The sequence below is a fragment of the Gracilinanus agilis genome, chromosome 3 (genome assembly GCF_016433145.1).
Source record: "Gracilinanus agilis isolate LMUSP501 chromosome 3, AgileGrace, whole genome shotgun sequence".
In the NCBI taxonomy this organism is placed as follows: Eukaryota; Metazoa; Chordata; class Mammalia; order Didelphimorphia; family Didelphidae; genus Gracilinanus; species Gracilinanus agilis.
Genome location: NC_058132.1, coordinates 276,100,074 through 276,124,216, shown reverse-complemented (window position 1 = coordinate 276,124,216; position 24,143 = coordinate 276,100,074). Strand labels below are relative to the sequence as shown.

The window sequence follows — 24,143 nt, the reverse complement described above, 5'->3', positions numbered from 1 at the left end:
TACGAGAAGAGATTGTAAGGGAAACTGGAGTTAGTGCAAATTGACTCTCCAGAAGTGGGCTCAATCAGACTTTGGGGAGGCGTTCGACTCTCCGACAGGGGGCGTGGTTATCGCGCCGGCCATAGCTGGTCGGAACTACGAATCCCAGCGTACCCTGGGGCTAGAAGGCGGAGTCTAGGGATGTAGGGGGCGGGGCCTTGGAGAAAGGGGGCATTGTGCTGGGAGCGAGGTGCTGCCGCGGCGCCTGCTGCTGCTGCTGCTGCATTTGTCTGTTTTCCCAGTCACTCGCGGATCTTTGTGGAATCTTTGGACCGGGGGGCTCGGATGTGAATGTGTCAACGGCGGCAGCAACTACCGCAGCGGGGGACTGATTAGCCGGGGTCCAAGTGGGTGTGGAGGGTGTGTGAAAGAACCGGAGGACCACGCGCGCCCGGGGCCATGCGTGTGTCCGCTCCCGCGGTTTGCTAGCAGGGTTTGGGCGTGGAGAATGGTGCACCATGCCGAGAGGATCCAGGCGCTTTAACAACACCTCCCGAAGAAAAGAGGTCCGGGTTGTGAATGGGAGGAAGGAGAACCAAAGGCGAAAGCATGAAGGTGGAAGGAGGCAGGCTCCACTTTGAGCGCTGCTAGAGGGAGACCTCGCTCTTCGACCAGCACGTTCGCCTCTCTCTCTCTCTCTCTCTCTCTCTCTCTCTCTCTCTCTCTCTCTCTCTCTCTCGGGCGGGCAGAGGGGGGGCTTGAAGCTAGAGGGGATCTGGGGGTGGGCTACGGAGGAGGTGGGATAGGGAGGTGCGGAGGAGGGAGGATAACGGGGATAGGGAGAGAGAGAGAAGGAGAAGCGAGAGAGCGAGGGCTCGTGCGGAGCATTTCTGATTCCATCCACGGACAAGAAGAGGGGCTGCAGGAGAAATCTCCCCCGGCTCCGAAAAGCGACTCACCATGGGGAATGCAGGGAGCATGGATTCTCAGCAGACTGATTTCAGGGCGCACAATATGCCTCTGAAGCTGCCAATGCCTGAGCCAGGTGAACTGGAGGAGAGATTTGCGGTGGTCTTGGTAAGTCAGAGAGCTGGCCGGATGTTATATACTTAACAATGCCCATTTACCTTCTGGAGTAGCTGAGCCCTTTTCTCTTCGCCTTCAGTACTGCCCCTTTCTTTCCTCCTTTTTCCTTTGGGGAAAAAAATTGGGGGTTGGGGGAATGGACCGGAGCCAGGGGGAGGTTCCCTGCCTTCCACCTTCCCTGATATCTTAACATCTCTTCCCCTACTCCTCCTTCTCCGCCCCTGGACCCAGATCCCTCTCCCCGCGGACCGAGACTCCCAAGGGATGGGTCAGTGTGGCACTGCCGGGGCTTCTTAGTCCTGGGCGCTTTTCTCTTGGACTCACTCCTGAGAGCCTCTCTTCCCCCCATTGTCTGGAGAAAAGGAGGCAGCTTGCAGATCGTGCGCCTCTCTGTGTGTGTGTGTATGTCGGATAGGGGCCCACCGGCATAAGGAGAAGGGGGGGCGCCGTTGTCTTTTGGAGCTCTTTTTCTTTTTAAACAGCCGCAAAACCCAGACAGCACCCACAAATGCCACTGTCTGTACCATCAACCACTTTGCGCTGGCCGATAGGGTCCCCGCCCAAGCCCGCTGGGCTGTCTGGCTTTGTAGTGGGGAAGATGCGGCCCATGTGGCTGTGGAAGCGCGGATGGGGGCCACCCGGGAGAAGCAAAGTTATTCCGACTCGGCCTTTCCGCAGCTGTGGCCAAGCCCCCTGCCGCTTGTTCTCCTCATCTCAGAGGAAGAGTGGTCTGCATCTTGTTTGCCAAATGAAAAACGAAAAGGACAAATCCTAAGCACAGTCCCTCTGAAAGTCAGGAGTGGCCAATCCGAAGTAAGGAACAAATAATCAGGGAGAAGCTTTGCTTTGAATGGACTTTTTTGGTTTTAAGTTTTGAGAGTACAAAAAAAATGTGTAGTTTTGGGGGAAGCTGCTTCAGGTTACTCTGTCTTAACTCTGTAGGCATCCTGTCCCCTCCCCCTCTCATCGTTCCCTTTCAACTCCTTTCCTTCCCAACTCTTTTCCTAGCTGTCTAACATTTTGGAATCTTTACTCTCTTTGGCAAAGAGCTTTCCTTCTCTTTTGCTTATTGCCATCATAGTTTCTCCTGCTATAAAGCCTAGGAGAGAACAGGTTATAGCAACACATTCCCTCTTTCCATTCAGAGATCTAGAGAGGAACTGACCCCAAGTACCTGAAGCAGTCAGGTGCTTCAAAGGCATCCAGGTCCTTTGGGGAGGGACTGTAGAGGGAAGAGTGTAAAAGCAGGTTTTCCTTTCAACTCTAGGTGCTCTGTTTTTGCTTCTGCCATCTTACTTATTTGGAAATTTTCAAGCTACAGAGAATCTAGCTTTTGAGAAAAACTTGGCCAAAGGCAAGTGATAGATTGCTTTGCTGTTTTACCTCAAACAGTTGGGGGAAAAGAAGTATCTGCTTTTGAGAAAGACTTGAGAGAAACCACTGGAGATAAAACAGCATTTTCTGGGGTGTGGGATTTCGATGTCCTGGACTTTGTTGCCTGTGACATTCTATTCCCATTCCACTGGCCTTCGAAAGGGGACCATTTGCTATGGGGATCAAATTCTGAACTATAGCTTTCCTCTGCCTTGCATGCAAGGCCACACAGGAGAATGCTGTTTTACACCACCTAGATACTGTAATGAGTCAGTGAGAAAGCAGACTACTTTGCCTCTGTCTTGCCTCCTACCTTCTGTGATTTCCTGTAGCTGCTCCCACAATTGTATACGATGGGATACTTGGAAATGAAACAGCAAAGGCTTAATTACCTCTCTGGGCAGCCTGGACACATTCTTGACCTGCCTTTTGGGAGAGAAGCATGTTCTCTGTAGACAACTTTCTTCCTAACAAATACATGGTCCTTATATCACCTCTTGGTCTTATCTAGTCTGCCCATCCCCACTGTGGGTTCATGTGGGTGTGTGTGGATATTTGTGGTTGAAGGAGCAGTGACACAGGCAAATCAGTGAATGTAGCAGTCATAATAATAACAACAATTTAATTAAGGTTGGCTCAACTGGACAGCTATTTTTTTATATGAGCCTTCAGCATTTCTGTTGATTAATAACATATGGCATGGATTAATCTTAAGGAAACAAATGACCAGGAAGTCCCAGGACTGAGGTTCTGTGTGACTTTGCAGATTAATCTTTCTGCCTTGATTAAAGACCATTATAAAAAAATAAGAAAGAAATGACCATTGGTTAAGAGTAGTGGTTTTTTGCTAATTTTATCTCAAGCAGTCACAAATTCTGCATGTGATCATTCCTTTTTTTTTTTATGTTCAAAGTGCCTCAGGGCATAGTTGTTTGCTGTGACTACTTTTACTGTACAATGTGTCATGCACAGTTGCTGGATACATTTTCTTTCTTAGTTGTTTACAGCATCCTTAAGCTCTAAAGTAAAATACAGCCAATCTGACCCTCTTATTAGGAGAAAAACAAAACTTTCAGAAGTTTTGGTTTGTGGGGCCTCTTGTAGAGATGTACTTGGACCACTGGAATCATGCTTAATGGTCTTAGCAAACCTGGCAGACTGCTTTCTGAGAAAATAGCATATGAGGAGGCAGCACTTAGAGCACAAAAGACACTGAGGGATGTCCCAAGTACAATAGTTTTCCTCCCATTGATTGGTTTTTGAAAATTCTATGTATGACTGTATACTTTGCAAAGGCAAATGTTTGAGAACAGCTCAATCATACTATTTTAGTCTTCGGGATCAAATTGGGAGGACAAAGGCTCAGATGGAATCTTTATAGAGAGACTACCAAGGGATTATATTGCTATATCAGCATAACTTTATTAGCATCCATGTTAAATGTTAATACAAACTTACAAAAAAACCTGTGATGCAAAAAACAAGCTTGTAATACTGTACAAAAATCTACAGTAAAACCTTTGTAAAATCAGGTCACATCAACACTTGAGGCAATCCTGCCATCGAAAAGAGTTTCTCTTTTCCTGTGGGCTTTGGAGTATTTGCAGTCTTGGAGAAGGGAGAATAAAAAATGATGACAAATATATAGGTTATTTTTGGTTAGATGCAGTAAATGTTATCAAATAATAAAAGAGAATGAAATCTAAGTGAATGAACCTCCCACCAGCCTTCCTCAGAGAATGATATTATGATTGTATGTGTTAATTGCATTAATGTATTTTGAATTGGATGGTATGGGTGGAAGGAGAAGTAGAATGAAGAGTATACTTGAATTAAGAGCAGTGAAGTTTATGGGAAGGCCAAATTTGTAGGAACTTCATATAAATGGACTACTATTACTACTACTGGTTCCTTAAGGGCAAAAGTTCAAATAAAGGTAAAAATTTTAAAGATTAATGGGCTAGAGAAGGAAGTCACCATTCTCACTCAACTCTTCTCAACTTTATTTTAAGTGGGATTTGGACCTAAATATATTAGTAGTGATCATATTCTCCAGTATCCCTAGTTTAAAAAAGAATCATTGATTGTATATGACTTTATCGGCATCTGTAAAATGTAAATAATACTATCAATTATATCACAAGGTTGTTGGTAGTATCAAATGAGGTAATATATAAAGTGCTTTGCAAACTTTAAAGCATTAAATAAATATTAGCTATTATCATTGTTAGGGATCATATATCTCTTACAGTTCTATGAAGTGATAAACCTATTCAATATTTTAGGTAGGTTATTATAGATGATAACACATCTAATTATGATAATGTGACTGAAAAGACAGATGCAAGTATTATATGTTTAACTTTCCTTTCTGCATGTATTGGGCACTTTTTACTGAGTGAGGGCACTGTCACTTTGTTTGCTCAGTGCATCTATACTCAATGCAGTCCTTAAAGCTTTTGCCCAGAAAGAGCCATCTCCAAATATTCTGTCCTTTCTGAGTCTCAGAAGGAAGGATCATTTGTTTTTATGTGTCCATTCTTATAAGCACAAAAAGTAGAGCAGCAGCTCATGCAAGCAGATCTAAAATTATAGGTTAAGAGGTACTAGATAGCTTAGGGAATTGGCTTTCTAATGTTGGATAATGAGAACTGCTTTTACTTTCAATTAAAAATATCAGGTTTACTTTTTAGGTTTTTATACTTAACCCGATAATAGTAAATTGAGGTTGTCAATCTTAGGTTGCTAAAGAAAAGATATCTTGGAGGAGGCCCAGGAATCCTATGATTTACCCTTTGAGAAATTTAGGGTTCAGAACACTAAGACTATGGCAGCCTTTTATCAACAAGGCTTAAGCCTTAGTTAGAATTGTTTCCAAGGTCGTTAGGTATTTTTTTAAAAAGTTGATTTTGTTGGTGACTTAAATGAAATGTTTTTTGAGTTTTTTTACTAAAGATCTTAGTGGACATAACAAGCTATTATGATGGTTTTTATTTCATTTGCAACTTTCACTATAAAATGAGTACAGTATCCTATTCTAGAGATTATTCTGCAATGACAGTGCCAAAGTACCTTGTTTAGGAAACTTCCCTGTCCTTTCTGGGATGAATCTTCTAAATGAATGGGATGAGAAATCTCTGTCACCGAGTTTGTCTTTCAGACACCTAAACTCCAGATACTGATTACTTGTGAAAGGAACAAGGAAGGTCAAGTTTTAACATTTGTTAAGTTTTCCTCTGAAATTACTCCCTTTCAACACCTTCCAAGGAAAGCAACTGCCATGAAGTCTGTTTAGCAGATGGATTGGCAGGGACTCATTGAACCATCAACTTATGCTTGCTGATTTTTTGGATGAGGTATACCCTGGAAGAGAGTGGCATCTCACTTCACCCAATTTTGATCTTTCTAGATAGTATCAAGCAGAGCTATCTTGTCCTTGGAGATATAAGTATAATATGTTAGGGAATATCAAATGTTGCCTAAAAGTCTTCCAAATGAGATCTATTTATTGTTTTTTCCACTTGTCTTTTAAGAGCCAGATCAAATGCTTCTTCTAGGAAGCATTCCCTCATCCATGCCTACTGAAGGGGGGAGCTCTTTCTCCTTTCAAATGACAGATTTTATTTGTTCCTTCTCCTATGGCACTTACAGTATCATTCCTTGTGTTATAATTATTTGTGTCCCACCCACCCCCTTTCTGCATCTTAGATAAAATGAGATTTTGAATAAAATACTTTGCAAACCTTAAAGTGCTATATAAATGTTAGCCACCATCATCATCATCTTTATCCCTTTTAGCATCTAACATGGTACACAGCAGAACCCCTCATCTCATTTTTTAAACATTATCTGCTGTCTTGGAATTTAATTCTTGAAGCTAGGAAGTGTCTGAGGGCACATTTGAATCCAGGACCTGCTAGGTCTAGTTCTCCATATACTGAGCCACCTAGCTGCCCCTCAGGCTTTTAATACATAGCTATTAAATTGAGTTAGTGAACTTCTGTGATAATACAATTAAAAAGAATAATCTGTAAATATAGACTAGCTATGAGATGATCCAATAACTTCTAGTAGAAAAAAAGGGATTGAAGGTTTTTACATCACTTTAGGAAAGAGAAAAGAGGTCAGTATCTAAGCATGAGTCAAGAAACTCGGGTTCTGATTTCCTAACTGCTATTAATTTAATGTAACCTTTTTGCAAATGACAACTTTATCAGCAGTAAATAGGGATGTGAGAGCTATGTTGGCATATTAGAGAGGGCTGCCTTTGGAGTCAGGAAAATGGGTTCAAATTCTGCCTCTTACACATAGTAGCTCAGTGACCTTGGGCAAGTAACTTAATTTACTTTCACTGTCTTGGACAATACTCTAATGCTGTAAGTTATAGACAAATTGTCATGCTACAGGCTGAGATATCCCCACACTGACAAACTTATAGGCTAAAAAAAAGTGATGTTAGTACTTACTTGCTTACTCCTAGAATTACTATGAGTTTCAAATGAACTCAAATGATTTTGACAGCATTTTGAAGCATATGAAATGCTATACAAAATGTAAGGAAGTTTTAATTCATTAACTTTCCCCAAATATTTGAAAGATTGCCCCATGGAGTAAATAATAGACTTATTCTGTATTTGTTTTTGAAGCTAAAACTAAGGCCATTTTGGAAATTGCTTTTGACTAAATATTACAAAAAACTTTGTAACTTTGTAAAATATAATTCCCTCCCCCCCCCCCCCGCCAAATATAGGTATAAGGATGGATACCCATCTTTCAGTCCACTTTCAACTAGAACATGATATACTTATTTAAAATAAGTTCATGAGGGAATATAGAGAAAGAATGACTTTTAAAATTCTCACAAACTTTTGGAACCTAAATGAAGTGGTGAATAATTGTAGGGGAAGGAATTGAGCATTTGGTTGAAGGAGAATCCTAAAGTGATTCTGATGTGAGGTGGCTGGCTAGATTAGAAAACCCATAAAGTTACTTTTATATTCTAATTCCTCTTATTCAAGTAAAGGATACTCCTTCCTTGTTGAAGTAGGAGCCTGCCACCTTGAATATCTGGTGTTATGAAATCATGAGTTGTAACATCTTAGATGTCATCTGAAGAGTTGTCAATCAAAAGGGAGAAAAAAATGTCAATGTATCAACTAAAAACAAAACCCAGACAACAAATAACTTGTAAAGGCTAACAGCCAAAAAGACACAAAACACAAACTTTCTCCCCAATCACTTGATTTTAATGAATACATGATCCTCTCTCCCAGAAAAAAAAAAAAAAAAGGTGAAGTTGCCTATAGCTGAGGTTTTTCCTGATTTGTAGGTTGAATAAGTAATGCTTATATAGTAAATGTGGCAGCAAAAATGTGTGAATGAAAAGCTTTTTGGTTGCTTTAGGAAATCCTCTTAAGTAATTAAACAAATGTAGGAACCCTCAAATAGGTTTTCCTGCCAAGGCTTTTCTTCTAATAGATATTAGGAAATTTCCAGCTTTCACATCACAGGGGAGTATGTCCACAAGGTTTAGGCTTTCATTTTTTATAGTCACTTATACTACTACTCCAGTAGGCTGTAAGTCAATGTGTGCCCCTATACATTCAAATTCTAAGAATCCTTGGGGTTAAGATTACTGTTCTTTGTTACTCCCCCTTTCCTGCTATTTGAAATGTGTGTCTCTCCTAATGTAGGGTGGTCCCCTCTCCCTTTGTCAAAATACTGTGCTCTTCCCTACTGATACCATGGTTTAAAGATGTTATCTGGGAGGAGCTACCTGGCTGGAGTGTTGCCTAATGAGCTCCCCTTGATCTAAATTTCCCTTCATGACCACAGGCCTAAAAATATATACTGAAGTGACCCTGAATCCTTGGGATGTGAGATTCCATGTTTGTTCCTGTTTGGAGTATAACTTGATAAAGCTAAATATTGTTCTGAACTTTTTTTTTTAAGGAGTTTTAAAGAAACTTGGACCATGGGGCTTGGGCTTATGGGTGGCCACCATTATGGTGAACTTTATGGGTTTTTGTGGAAATTTTGCATGCATTTGCCTTGATCAGATCTACAGTGTTCCTCTGTTTATATACCTGCTTTGAGTGACTTTTGTTTCACAAGTATCCAAAGCTTCTGCTTCTGTTTGTATTATAAAAGCTTTTTGTTCAGCAGGGGCTAAAGGGGCCACAGCATCCTGTTTAAAATCTTTATCCCTGGAATATGTCCTTGAAGGATGGAATAGTTCCTGTCTTTCTTCCTTAACGTTGTACATATAGATCCCTGTGGCTGCTGGTTTTTTGAAAGCAATGGTATTTAGATCCATTTATCTCAAGGAGTAATCTTACTCAATTTGCTTTTATTCAGTAGATGGTGCCAATGGCTTGGTTTATCTTAAGTTTTTGACTGTGGAAAAATTATGAACTTGTTGACATTTTTGGCCCCATGCCCTGTGTAGAGGTACTCAGGTGTGACAGTTGCTGCTTGAAATAACTAAGATCCTGAACTTCTACATGGGACTAGGTGTGTGACTCTAGAGTTTGAATTCCATTTAAAACATTTTTTTTTGTTTTTCTTTGTGTCATATAAGTTAAACATCAGCCAAAATAGAGACTATGCGAAATAAGATAATGAAAGGGATGCATGGGAGGAAAGTCTTTTAAAAGATGCCTACAACATTTTTGAACCAGAATGAAAAGGTTAAATTAAGAAATTAGAGAGAATTAGAAAAATGAAAGTAAAATTAAAGATGAGATCCCTTCCCCTTAAAAAATTATATTCCATTAGAATCAAAAGAGAACTTGGAGACCATTAAGTGCAACTCCCTTCATTTTACAGATAAGAAAACTGAAACCCAGAGAGATTAAATGATTTCCTTGTGAGGTCACCCCACTAATTAGAAGCAGAGCCAGGACCAGAACCCAAGAACCTTAGTTCTCTGCTCAGTTTTTGTTGTTGTTTTTTTCTGCTACAAAATGTTCAAGTCCTCATCTATCTGTGCTATTGTCTGTGTGACTTTTAGTCAGTCACTTAACTTCCCTGGAGCTGTTTTCCTTTTGGGAAATGAAGAGTTCGTTCTATAAGTTCTCTAAAATCCTATCAGTTCAAATATTCAATGATCCAAAAAACTAATTCTAAGAAGGGACTCTTTTTCTACAGTGGATTGAATGGTGGGCATTAATCTGTCTGTTAAAGGAATAACAAGTAAATAAAACAAAGGGTGCCATGCTAGCTGCCATGCAAAGCTGATTGGACTTAGTCTTTCCTCCATTTTTAATCTAAAGTAGATTGGACTAACATAAACATCTAATAATTCTTTGTATTATGCCTAAAGACTGAGTGCAGTCTTCCTGACCACAGCAGGAAAAAAATAAGTAACAAATGGATTAATTATAGTTTGGAATTTATTCCTATTTCCAAAGCTAATTGTTTGTTGATTTTTATTTAGACCTTTCGTGTAATTTGAGGCTTTGTCACTTGACAATATGTGAGCCAGCTTCTTGGTTTGAAATCTAAGGCCTGTGAAATGCAAATAGTTTTGTTTTTAATAGGGGCATGAAATATAGACAAATATTCCTACTTAGAGAAATAATTATCTTTAGGGAAAGAAATGTTAGTAGAACAAGTCAAAAATTGAATGGTTATTCTTAATGTACTGAATTATAAATTGTTAAAGAAGAACCTCTGAAATGATTTAATCCCACCTTTCATTCTACAGATGAGCCCAGAGAAAAGAAGTGATTTGCTCAAGGTTATCTAACTAGTTAGTGGTACAGCTGGATGTACAATGTGGGTCTCTTGACTTCCAGCCTAGTGTCTTTCCACTATACCACATCGCCTCATTAGTCAGCTCTCATTAACTAGTATGATATGTTGGCAAATATCTGTTTCTATAATTCATCATTTTTAGTGGTTTGGGCATTGTAGGTAGTCTGTATGCTTGGCAGAAACATAGAGGGAGAGAAAATCACAGCCTCATTTCCTCTTAGGGATTTCAGTAAATCCTTGAAGAATAGTGCTTGGGTGTATGATAAAAGAAGATCCTTCTTTAATTGGCCATAGAATGATAAAAGGTGTGGAATTAGGAGTGGAAAATTTTTTTATAATGCACTATAGATTCTGCATTCATTTTTGTGGGGAATGGGTGAAGGGAGGTGGGTGGCAGAGGAGGATGAGTAAGAGAGTGTACATGTCTATCCTTATGAGCAGAGAGAATTATGGGACGTATCTTCTGCCATCCATGGACAGTGATATCATTTAGCTTTGGGGCATCAGAAAATGAAGCATTATGGGAACTAATAGCTGGAAAAATTAAATGTAGGCAACAGGATTAGACTTGTACTCAAATAGTGCTCTTACAAGTTATATACAGTTTGTTCAGTTAGTTAGAATTTGCTTTGAATTAGTTTATTAATGACAGCATGAAGACTCATTAATTTAGAGCTAAATGTAGCAAGAGAACTTCAGAGGGATCTATTCCAACTCTTTATTCTACACATGGGGAAGCTGAACTCCAGAGAGAAAGGAAGGGTTGTAGCCAACCAACTGCTGCAAATCTGGATTGCCCTGAGACATGTTCAAGAGAGCCTTCCCTTGGGATGGAAAAAGTGGAAGGGCTTGACTGGTTCTTGATCACCCTTAAACCTGAGGATTTTTGATTACTGGAATTGATAGATTCTATATTTTCATGTAAAAGCCCCAGCACATTTGAATTCCAAATTCTGCTAATGAAATATTTTGATTAATCTGAGGGTCTTTAGGATTCTGTAAGGAATAACTTCTAAACTATTAGAGCTACCCAAAAGAGAAATGGCTGCCTCAGAAGGTCATGAAACTTATTGGAGAGCTCTTCAAGAAACAGCTGGATGACTGTCATCAGGCACCTTTTTTTCAGACAGGAGTTACACTCCATAATCACTGAAATACCCTCCCATTCTGAAATTTTGTGATTCCACTGAAAAGATTCTTTCTGAGACCACCTTCAACTGAAACTGGCTCAGCTTTGGGCCTATGAGAAGTCGTTTATTATTGATGATCTTAGAAATACACCCTAAATTTTTTTTTCTTAATTTTGGTTGGAAAAGGACTAAAAAAAAGTAGTACTCATTATACAGTTGCCTTCTCTACCATTAAAGGTGTGTGTGTGTGTGTGTGGAAATCTGGATTTTTTTTTTTTTTTTTGCTTTGGTTTGCATTTAGGAGGCAACTAGATAGGTAGTCAAGATCTAACTTTGAAACCTGCCTCAGATATTTGCTAGCCTCTGTGTGATTCTGGGCAAATCATTCAATCTTTCATGCTTAGTACACATTATTGCTTTGAAGACCAAATGCATAGTATATATAAAATGACTTGTGGGGGCAGCTGGGTAGCTCAGTGGAGTGAGAGTCAGGCCTAGAGGCAGGAGGTCCTAGGTTCAAACCCGGCCTCAGCCACTTCCCAGCTGTGTGACCCTGGGCAAGTCACTTGACCCCCATTGCCCACCCTTACCAATCTTCCATCTATAAGACAATACACCGAAGTACAAGGGTTTAAAAAAAAACCCTCAAAAAAATGACTTGAAAGCTGTAAAGTATTTCATAAATATTAGCTATTGTTATTTTTTATCTTGCCCTAATCCACATTTAAAATAAGTAAATTAATTTTATAAAATGCCTGTAGTTTTTTATCACATTCAAAATGATAATCCATAATTTCTTAGACTGCTTTTTCCTATTTTTTAAAATTAATTGTAGAAGTTGAAAAAAATTTAAAGATTATTTTTTTCTGTTCTCTAGAAAAGAAATTTCTTTATATTTTTTTATAACTTTGTGGAATAAGACAGCTCCTTTTCTTTAATGCAACTCATAATCACTCGAATTCACTTTTTTGGATGAACAGACATACAAAAGAAAAAAAATTGCCACAGGATTGTTCCTAATGCTTCTTTTCTTAATGATTCATGCAATGAGGTTTCCACTACTTTCACTGGGGAGACTTCCAAACTTAACTAACCCTCTTTGTTTTAGAGTGATAGTTCAGTGACAGTAAACTGGAGGACATGCCTGTTGTCATTTACAGGAAGACCAGGGAATTTGGAGAAGGGAAGAAAGAGGGAAGCTGGATGGCCCAGAAAACATCAGTGGTTTTGTAGTCTTGCCAGATTGGTAGGCTGTGTTGTAATGTGGTGAAACCAGTGGCTGATGTACTGGGGAATGCTTTCATAAAGGAAAAAAGTATTCCTCCCAGCAACTTTATGGTTTGTTTGGCCATGGGATGTTGATAAAGTTTTAGTCTTGTGTCTTTCTTCTGAGTTAACTGAAATGCCATTGACATCTTATGCTCAGTGTTTTTGGTAGGAATGTATTTATTCATTCAATAGACAATTATTGAATACACCTTACTGAATACAAAGTATTATGTATATATCTATGTCTTTGCAGATAGATATAGATATTTATGTGCTCATAAATATCTGTAGACTCAGATATAGACACATATTGGTGCTTGTCTATCTATATCTCTATACACACCTGTGCCTCTGCTTATATTTATAGCATCTAGCAAAGAAGTATAAGTCTGACCTAGAGGAATTTTAAGTTAACTATAAAACAGTAGAAGAAGGAAAATCATAAATGCTAATAAATAGGTATTACATTACAAGAAATATTTGGGGCTCAGAGGAAGGAGTTATCACTGTCTCCCAGGAAGGCTTGATTAAGGTGGTGGGTCTTAAACTTGAGCCTGGCTTTAGAATCCTAAGATGGCAAATGGTTCCCAAATACAAGTGGTCCACGTGTGTCACTGTGTTGTGTTTTGTTGCTCATTTCATATGATGCAAAGACCTATACCCTGCTTCTGAGAATCCACTTCCTCATCACCACCACCACTTAGAATCCTTAGCATCTTTCAAGGTTCAGGTCAGGGACCACCTCCTGCTCTGAGCTCTTCTTGATCTCATCCATTTAAAAAAAAAAAAAGAAGCAGTTTCTTGCTTCTAAAAGTTTCTTGTATTTGCTTAAAATAACAATAATTACTAAATGGCATTTTCTGAGTGCTTAAGATTTTTATCTCGTTTGAGTATCATAAAACACAATGGGATAAATTAGAGATAACAATTTAATTCTACAGGTAAAACTCACTTTGAGTGACTTGACTCTCAGAGCTTGTAAATTAGAGGCAAGATTTGAATCTAGTTCATCCTGACTTCATATCCAGTATGCTATCCATGATATGATATAGGGGTTTGATAGCCCCCTCTTTGAATATAAGCCCTTTAAAGACAGGGAGCGTTTTTTGTTTTTATCACTGTATCTTCTGCAGCACCTGCCTTGAACATAATAGGTACTCAGTAAATATTTTATATACTTGCCTTTTCATTGGCTCATTTGATGGTTTCTGCTGTAATCTCTACAAGGGTGTATGTGCAGGGTCTGTTTTTTTTTTTTTTTTAAACCCGATGGCAATCTACTTTAATAATCTGTCTCTAGGAGCACGTTATAAAGTCATTCCTAGGAAGTGATATTATGCAATAGTACTTCTGCCACTGGGTTAGAATTCAAATACATTTTCAAAAGAATTCTTTATTTCAAGATTTTAATGGTTTCAGGTCCAGAAACTTTCCTGACTCCTAGGATTATAAAACTGAATATAGAGATTTCTCCTGGGATTACTTACCCCTGTCTGTTTTATAGTATTTTGGCATGCTAGTTTTTGATCTATTTGAAACCCACAGGCAGTGCTTAAGGCTGACATTGGATAATGATAATGTTCTTCACTCTTGTGAATTACTGCTGTGAATCTGACTTATTTTTTTTAAAAGAAAGTTTTTTTTTTCCTCTCAGTTTTCTTTGAAAAGGCATAATAGCAATAAAGTTTCAGGAGAAAAACAAATGGTAAACTCCATGAGGGCAAGGCTCATATCTTTTCTGTAAATCTTTGGTTCCTAGTGACATTTGGTACAAGCCAGGGCAGATATTAACTCTATATTCTGCAGAAGGAGAGGTAGGTAGTTATGCATTATTAGGCATATTATCCATTCCAGTCAAACCTCGGAGGCCAAACAAGCTTGTGATCAGACCAGCTCTTTTCTATACCATTCTTAGAAGCTGTCATTCTGAGATACTTTTTCAGTCAGTTGTTTCTGAACTCTTATTTGACATCATCAAGAGACTGTTAATGTTCTTGGAAAAGTTGCTGTATTCACTTTAAAGAGAAAGACCATGAAATAAATACTTTAAATATTTTAATGACTTATTCTATATAAAAATATCATGTGTCTAGTAACTGTCCTGCTTGCTGTTTTAAGAGTAAGCAGACCAAAGTCCTTAGAAACTACCTAGTTTGTTCATTGTCATAGCGAAGTGCATGATCTAGTATTCATTTAACAAGTATTTATCGTGTGTAGTAATTGAAATTTTTATCCTGAGGGTGCTGGGGAAAAATCAGAGATATATAAGACATGGTATTTGTCCTCGAGAAGCTTATGATCTAGGAGGGAGATAAGACATGGACATAGTTAGGGTGAGATCAATTGTGACATGCTGATATGCGCAAAGCCAGAAGAAGAAACCTAAAAGAATCTTGATAAAAGTTGTAGATAGTTCCCTAGGAAAATATTCTAGAATACATGGTTCTGTTCTCTGCTTCAAAATTGCTTTGGGGTTTACTGTGATGGAACCAATGCATTCAAGTGATTCTGGCTTTATAGAAATACTATGAGGGCCAGTTGATGCTTCATGCTATATAAACTTAGTTTATCATCTTAGACATAGTAGCCCACATTTTTATAGCATTATAAGATTTAAAAAGCACTTTTCTCATAACAACATTGTAGGTAGGTAGTCCAAGCATTCCCATTTTATAGATGACAAAACTGAGGCCTTGTAAGGTTAAGGAATTTGACCAATGATCATAGGTAGAATACAAAAGGAAGGGGTATGACTAGATATGTGATGATCCTTGTAATTTTAGAATTCTAAACCAAGGATCCTCTGTGTTCAGAAAAAGAATTCAGACCTCTTCCCTCTCCAAGTTCTGTGGTATTCTCCTACATGCCTTTTGATCAGATTTTTTAGATTTCTACTAAAATCCAAAACTATTCTTAGTGTTCATGTGAGGCTACAGTTTGATGTGAACATAGTAACTTTGAGGTTACACTACATTCCAAGTCTTGTCCCTGGGCCTTTGAATAGTCTTCTCCATGCAAAGAATGCATTCCCTTCTCATCTTACTATTGGAACCCATCGCTCCATTCAAGGCTTGCCACAAATGCCCTTTTCTAAAGGAAATCTTTCTTGATTCCTCCTAGGTGTTAGTGAAATGATTTGGTATTAATCTTATGTACAAAATTGTACTTATTGATCTCTGTGCTTGTTATTTTACTCCTTTCTCCCTCCCTTTGACCCCAGGAGAAGGTATATTCCTTGGGGGCAAGCCTTTGTTTTTTTGTCTTTTTTTCCTAATACTTGTTGTAGTGTCCTAAACCTATGAGGCGCTGTAATAAAAGCTTGTTAAATTGAGTCTAATCAGCTTTACATATGAGGATGTCCAGGGAAGAATAACCACAATATAAAAAAATTATACCTAATGATTATTGTTCTTGCCACATTTACTTGTAGTTGAGCATTTTAATATGCCAGTATTAGGGAGGTATGACGCATATAAATAGAATCTACTTGCAAGTTTTACTCCATATATTTTATGAATTTTCAGTATATAAAACAAACATAACTGTTTCAAGGCATTGGCCCATCCTATTCTGGCTACCAGTGGGAGGCTGTTTTCTTAATTGGAGCATATAGGCATGTAACATTGTGACCACTAAGGGAGCAGTTTAGAGAAGGAATAATTTTTAAGGTTGTAGTCATTTTTGTATTAATATACTTTTTTCCCCCATTACCCTTTAAATATTTGTCATTTTTCATTTTTGTCAATTTTAACAATCTGATGAGTATGAGGAGAAAATTGCCTTAAATTATATTTCTCTGTTTATTGGTGATTTAGAACATTTTTTTCCCATGCCTATGGATAGCTTGGATTTCTTCTCTGAAAATTGCTTATTCATATCCACTGATCATTTGTCATTTGGGGAATGGCTTTTATTCCTATAAATTTGAATCATTTCCCTAGATACTTTCTATGGATTTTGATTCATAAGTTATTAGAAACTCAGAGTTGTGTATGTTGTACATCGTTTCCCTTTGCTTAGAAAACACTGTTGCTATTTGATAATGTCATTACTTGAAATCAATAATAACATATCTTCTTACATGACCTAGAGCTAGAAGCTAACTATTTCATCCATGGCCATAATGCTCTGCATTTTCTTATTAACTCATTGTGTGGTTCTCTTCCAAGATGTTGTTAATTAGGACTTGGGTAACATCATACAAGGTCTGTCTTATGGAGCAGGATAGAGAAATTATTTAATTCTTTTTTCTTATTCTTCACTGAATGCAATTGATCATTACTCCTTCTCCCATCAAGAAAAAAACTGGCAAATGCCATGTTTGCCCTGAATTTTAAAGTAGCAATGAAGCATTTGGAGCTTTTGAGGTAAAAGAATATTCGATAGGGGAAATAGCATACTTCTGAATGGTAGACTTCAAAAAAAAAAAACAAGGTAGGCTTAAAAAAGACTTCAAAACTAGATGATGCTCTAGTTTTCAGAGAACTTTGAAGTGTTTTAAAATTGTGAAGACTGATGCTTGCATACATGTTTTTTGTGGCCTGTTTTCATATTTTTAAAATTGCCTTAATTTATTGCGTTTTAGTGATGAAGGTATGAACCCATTCTGTCAAACTACATATTTCATTGGCTGTAGCCTTTTACTCAGCTTAGCATTGCATGAAAGGAAGTAATAAGCATGCTTTAAAAAGACCCAGATGAAAAGGATTATAATACAGTGAAGAAGTATTAGCAGGATCCAGTCTATGCATGCGAGTCATTTCTTTTGAAGTATCCTTTCTGACAGCCTTTTAGAATGAAACTCCAAGCTCAGAGCTAATATTCTTGGCTGGGTGCTAGACTTTATCCTAATGCTCGAGGCAATAGTTGCCAAAAGTGAATGAAGAGGCTAATTATAAAAATAGCACACAATAACATCACAAACATTTTATTTTCATTTGAACAAAAACAAATTTGGAATTAGAAGATGTAATTTCACAATGTCCCAGGAAGTCATCACCATTATCTGACTTCTAAGATATAGTGAAAAATAGTATGCAACAGTTTTGAGTTTCCCTAGGTCTTCCACTAAATGAACCTAACTCTTCATGTTTGTTTTTCCTTATCATCCCTTTTCCTATTCTTTCTCTTTCTTCTCTATTCCCTGGAGAAATCAAAACTAAATGGATTTAGGTTTTTCATTTGAAGATGTTTGTTATACCCTCCTAAGCTCTGAACCTTTTCTTTAACTCCATTCCTTTATATGTAACTGTTCTGTGTATAAGAACTCCCTTTAACTTCAAAGGAAGAGATACTCTGGGTTCAACCAGAAACAAATATTTGAAGCTTTGTCTCTTCTTTTTCATCTTCCCTTGTGCAGGCATTATCCCCTTCTTTGTAAAGAAGGACTTGTAACACATTATACCCTATTATGTTGTTTAAATGATCTGAAGCAACATTCCAAATTTAGGTTAGCTTTAGTTTTGTCATTTCGATTTTTCTCCATTCACTTACCTACTAAGAGGCATGAGGATGCAAACAAACTGGATTTGGAGTTAGAATGCCTGGATTTGAACCCCAGCTCTATTGTCTCTGTGACCTTAAATAACTTCTCTCTAGGTGTCAATTTCTTCCTCTGTAAAATTCAGGTCAGAGATTCAGTTAAACATGAATTGTGAGGCAGAATGTAAGGCGCCTTGTATTGTGGATTTAAAGAATAAAATGGCACAGTTTCTGCCCCCAAAGAGCTTATATTCTGTAGGGGTGGGTGGGAGGTGGTGGATGAAGAGAACAATCAAATGTATTATCTAATAATGGAATCAGACTGGATTATCTCCAAGATTTTTTTCAACTGTAAATCAATGTTCCTACCATTTCTTGGTATTTGCATAAGGTTTAGAAATATCTTGAAGAGAAGATGTAAGAAAAGATTCCACAGGATATATTCCTTTCAACTTGGTTCATATCTAGCTAGAATAAATTAAACATTAGGAAAAAAGTATTTGCCTTGTATTTCATTTCATATAATTCTCATTCTATTTATTCATATGACATTCTGCTTGGGGTGCTATGGAGAATAGCAAATCCAAAGAGAGGACTTGTTTCCTGATCCTCAAGGAGCATACAGTCCAGTCTGGGAGATGAGCAAGACACATACATGTGAAACAAAAAAAGGAGCATTGAACTATGTGGTGCAGAATAAGTGCCAGAGAAGTTTGAAGAAAGGAAAGATGATTATGTGCTGGAGCAGTCAGGAAGCCTTTATATGCAAAGCGAAATGGAAAATCTAGGTGATTGTCTGCATAATTTAAGTCAAAAAGATCCTCTAGCTTCAACTTATATTTTAAATGAAAGTCTTTATTTGATTTGATAGCTACATGGCATTGCTCCAGGTCTTCACATGTGTTATACAGCTTAAGTTTGAATCTTTATGTATATATAATAGATAATAAAAATTTTTATAGGAATTATAGATTCATGCAGTGGGAAATAAAAATTTATAAACATTTTTTAAAATAGGAGACAAATTAATAAGATAGTCCTTAAGGCAGGGGCCATTGTTATTTTGGCACTTTAATCCAATCCTTTGGATCTTCTCAGACAAGAATAAGCTTACTTTTTTTTTTATCAGATTATAACATTCCTCAATTGTAAAGATTTAGGAAAAATTTTTTTCTATCCTCTCAGCCCCAATGGAGAGGTTTCTTCCTTCCACAATGAAAATGTGATGAAACTGGTGGGTATGGGTAGGCAGAATTGGGAAGCTGGGGGGAGAGAATAGTTTATGATTTATAGACTATAAATTCAGAATTGTCTCTTCACATGATTGTCTATAAATCGAATGTTCTTATTCATCCCATAGGATTATTTTGAGAATCGTATAAAGTAGTAGAAGTGAAAATGCTTTGTTAATAAAAATGGTACAAGATAAGGGATTGTCAGTTGGTGAAATAGCAGAGAGGAAGTTACCAAAGCCCCTTCTTTTTAGAAATAATGGCTTTTCAAAGGCATATGGGACAATATATAAAGCATAGTTATGCAGTAATGAAACTGCTTCTATCAGTCTATAGTCATACATTTCTTTTATTAAATATTTAAGTTATCAAGTATTATTTGGAGGCAGGATAGAGCAGCAGGGACCTGAAGTCAGGAAGACTCATCTTAATGAGTTCGGGTCTGACCTTAGACACTTACTAGCTTTGTGAACCTGAGCAAGTCACTTAACTCTGTTTGCCTCCATTTCCTCATTTGTAAAATGGGCTAGAGAGGGAAATGGCAAATCACTCTAGTATCTTTGCCAAGGAAAGCACAAATGGGGTCAGAGTGAAATTAGTAGCAACAAAAATTAAGTTATATATTAATCTGATTAGTGATGTTCAATTGTGTTTTCTCAGAATTCCCTTGGCATTTCTTTTCTGAGTGGCCTGTGTATGTGTTAACCCTTGAAGTAAATAAATGCTAATTAGTATAAGAGAATTCAAAGTATTGGTGTGATAAGTGGGAAAGATTCAAAACTGTAATTAAACCCTCGAAATTGGCTGTAGTTCATTATAGCAGCCCTAGGGATGTCATTTTAAGCCCTGGTATGTGGGAGAAGGCTACTGAAGGGATGTTTACTCTTGTGATTTATAGGTAAGATTCCTGCTTAGTGTTCTCTGGAATTACAAATGTACTTTGCTCTGTGGCTTGCTAAGATTCAAAACATTTGCTTTCTCCAATTACTCCCTATGGAGCAAAGGGAATAAGAGAGAAGGTAAGAAAAATTTTGAAGCAATGACTGAACTGAAATTAAAAACTATATTGAAGCAATAGTGTTCCTACACTTGAGATGGGGACAAAGGATCTTCCTAGAAAATTTTCTCCTAAAAAATATTTTATAAAAAGGGCTGTGAGGTGACTTAGTGGATTAAGAGTCAGGTCTCAAAATGGGAGGTCTTGGATTCAAATATGGCCTGAGACACTTTCTAGCTGTGTGATGCCAGGCAAGTTGCCTAACTCCCATTGCTGCTTACTGCTTACCACTCTTCTGCCTTGGAACCAATACACAGTATTGATTCTAAGATAGATAGAAGGTAAGGATTTAAAAAAATATATATTTTCATACCTGGGAAAAACTTTTAAATGAAAATGTCAGAAACATACATCTTTTTTATTTAGGAACCCAAATTTACTTGCAGTACTTTTCAGTGAAATTTAGAAATATGGAGACTGTCTATATTAGTTAATTTCAGTGAATATATTTTTTATTGACTTTCTAGTCAAAATCAATTTTTCTGATTTTTTATTTTAGTAATAGTTATGATAGTCATAATAGCTAGCATTTATGTGTTCATTTAAGGTCACAAAAACATTTACAAATACTTCATTTTATCTTCATCACAACCCAAGAAGTTAGGGTCTATTATTATCTCCATTTTGTAGATGAGGAAACTGAGATTGAGAGATGTTAAATGACTTGCCCAAAGTCATCGAGCCAGTAAGTATTTAACATTGGATTTTAGCTAAGGTCTTCCTGACTCTGCATCTAGGACTCTATCCACTGTGCCCCACCTAGCTTCTTATAAATTTTAGTTTGTCTTAAAAAGTCACCAAAAATGGAAATGCAGAAATTCAATGCCCAGAAACAACACTTCCTGGGTTGTTTTGGCTTTGTTTCAGTTATTTATTTATCCCAAGAAGATTGTAGGGATAATTAACTAATACAAATGTCTTCCTACTTTCTCTTTCATTACTGAAATTTGTTGCTCCTAACTATGTATGATCACTAGTTAGGAGTCATTCCTTTTAAACTATGAATTACTATAACAAAAAATGTTATTGAACTTTTTTTTGGTTCTGTGTATTAAAATATTTATAAGCATCATCATTTTCTAATTCATCTCTTCTTAAGCTTTCTTGTTTTTGATTTATGGTTTAATCGTGGGATTTGGATGTCTTTTGATCAAGAGAGTTTTAATTATAGATTCTGAGAACTAGAGGAGAACTTACAGATCATTTAGCTCAACCCCTTTATTTTATAGATGAAGAAGCTGACTGAGTTAGATGAACTTACTTGCTTGAGGGTCTGCATCTAGTTGATAGAAGAACTCTCATTAAAGCCTAATTCATTTTTTCTGTTTAAAAAAACCTGATAAACTATTTATGATATACATAATCACACAGTAATATGCATGCATAAACCATTGATGATTCACACAAAAAGAATGAACTGAATGTTATTTTGTGAGAGTCATTGTGACGTAATAGGAGTGTTGGGCTCTCTAAATATTAGACCTGGGTTCGAATTCTGACTTCAGCAGGATAGCTAGGTCTTGGGAAACTTTTTATTGGCTTGTGTGTAGAATATTATGTTTAGGGGACATCTAGTAGTCCAGTTTTTCTGGAATATGAGTTCATCAAGGGAAGTTGTAGACTGGAACCAGATTGAGGAGAGTCTTAAATACTAGTCTAAGGAATCTACATTTAGTTCTGGAAGCAAAAAATATCAAATGACATTTTGGTAACAGAACATATTTTGTAAATTTCTGTAATTAAAGGAAAAGAGAAACACACAACTTGTTGGTTTTAGTTAATTTAAGCTTTCAAATCCCATATATCCTGTGGAAATTTATAAAAGAATATGAAAATGTACCTTGAAATTGAGCAATGTTTCTTTCTTGGTCTTTATATACCTTATCCCATTTGAACTCATAACTACCTAAGTCTTCTTTATTAGGATTTCCCCTCCTTTCACACCTTTGATTCAGCCCAGGATATACTTTAACCATCCACAAATGAGGATTCCTGAGGCCAGATTTGAATTCAGAAGTCTCCTCTTCCTGACTCTTTGGCCCATTCGCACATCCTTTCGCATCCTCCGTAGGGCTCCTCAGTAGTCAGAAATCAGGTGTACTTGGGGCCTGGCTTAGTCCTGAGTAAAAAGGTGTCTGTTTTCAGTCCCAATTCAGTTCTCATCTCTTTTCTTTGAGCCTCATGCACTTGATGGATGACTCTACCCTGGCTGCATGAACTTACTTTGATTTCTTCTTACTGGGCAGAGTGTGAGATCATTATTTAAAGAGAACTCCCTAATTATTTGGACAAAAATCCAGTTAATATATTAATGTGAAATAAACCCTCTTGTATCTTGGGGGTGAAATCTATTGTACTACCTAGCTATTTAAAAAGAAATAGAATTTTTAAAAGAAGAAATAGAATACAATAAAATGCTCACAGCACTAAGCCAGTTGTCAAATAAAAAAATTGTGGAAAAAACTATGGACTGGAAATTAGGAAACCCGGCATTTAAAGTTCTACTGCTATGTCACCTTAAGTCTCTTTATCTCTCTAAGCACAGGTTTCTTCATTTATAACGTGAGTAGGTTTAATTAAATAATCTTTAAGTTCCCTTCGAGCTCAGAAATTCTAAGACTATGTCTCTGATCTTTTGGGATAAATTAGATGGCATTTCATGATCCTCCAGAGCCTCAGGATCATATTTATGAGGATTAATAATGCATTCACATATTCGTGGCATTTCACAAAACACTTTCCTCAGGTTGAGTTCTATTTTACAGAAGCAGAAACTGAAGAAACCAAGTGGTTAAATGGCTTGCTCAGAGCTATATACTTAGATGGTGTCTGAGCTTAGAATAGAACCCAGGACATACCCTCACTTGGGGGGGAAAAAGGAAACCTTAAAAGCCTGAAGTAGTATCTTGTTTACTTATTATTTATCTTTCCTTTTAAAGTCTAGCATGGAAAAGAAATCTCTCTGTTAGTTTAGCTTCCTATTTGTTTGAATTATACCTAAATATGCATTTGTTCCAGTAAGCTCCTTATGAATGGCAAATATTTTTACTTTTTAATATTTGCTGTGACTTGCCTTGCTTATTTCCTCAAATTTGCCTTAATTATAATATCAATGGGATAAAGAAAAAAAGTCATGCAATTTTATTCCTAACCTCCCAACTTTGAATTTCTCTTTCTGATGTTTATCCAGGATGCTTCTTAAGTTTTCTCCTTCCATTATTTACCAGTGTTCTTGAAATCCTTCCCCTGCCCCAAAAGATAAGTAACTAGTTGTGGTATGACAGCCTCTGCCCCCAGAGAACTCACACTGATCAGGGAGACAACAGGTAAAGAGCTATGTACAAACAAGTTACAGGATAAAATAGGAAATAATCAGCAGAGGGAAGGCACTGGAATTAGATGAATCAAGAAAGGATTACACTGTATATTTTCATTGCTTATTTACATATAGCACAGCTTGCTGTTAGCTGTTAATAGGTCAATCAGTATTATTTACAGTCACTTACACAGTCTTGGGTTGTCAATAGTGTCTAGTGGCTCTACAAGCCCTAATTGCCTTGGAGAGGTTATAGTAGTCAAGAGGAAATGAGTCATTCCTTTGTAAGATAGTTGACCCTGGAGTTCCAGATAGTAAGAAGCTAAAAATGCAGCCTCGTGCATTTGACCTTTCTCTGGTAAGGCATTTCTCCTATTTGGATGTTTCAATTACTGCAAAAGAAGTTCAGGGAGGAAAATAGCTGGAAATAGGAGAAGACTAGGACTCTTGTGGGGCAACTA

General features: G+C 37.3%; 1 protein-coding gene across 1 annotated transcript in view; it reads left to right on the top strand.

Moving 5' to 3' along the window:
- Nucleotides 1-844: 844 nt before the first annotated feature.
- The window catches only part of FMNL2 (formin like 2), a 421,529-nt gene continuing 398,230 nt past the window's right edge, over nucleotides 845-24,143 (top strand). Inside the window, exon 1 of the mRNA XM_044669873.1 lies at nucleotides 845-1,056. Within this exon, the coding sequence (XP_044525808.1) occupies nucleotides 940-1,056 (117 nt within the window). The 5' untranslated portion in view covers nucleotides 845-939. The remainder of the gene's footprint in view (nucleotides 1,057-24,143) is intronic.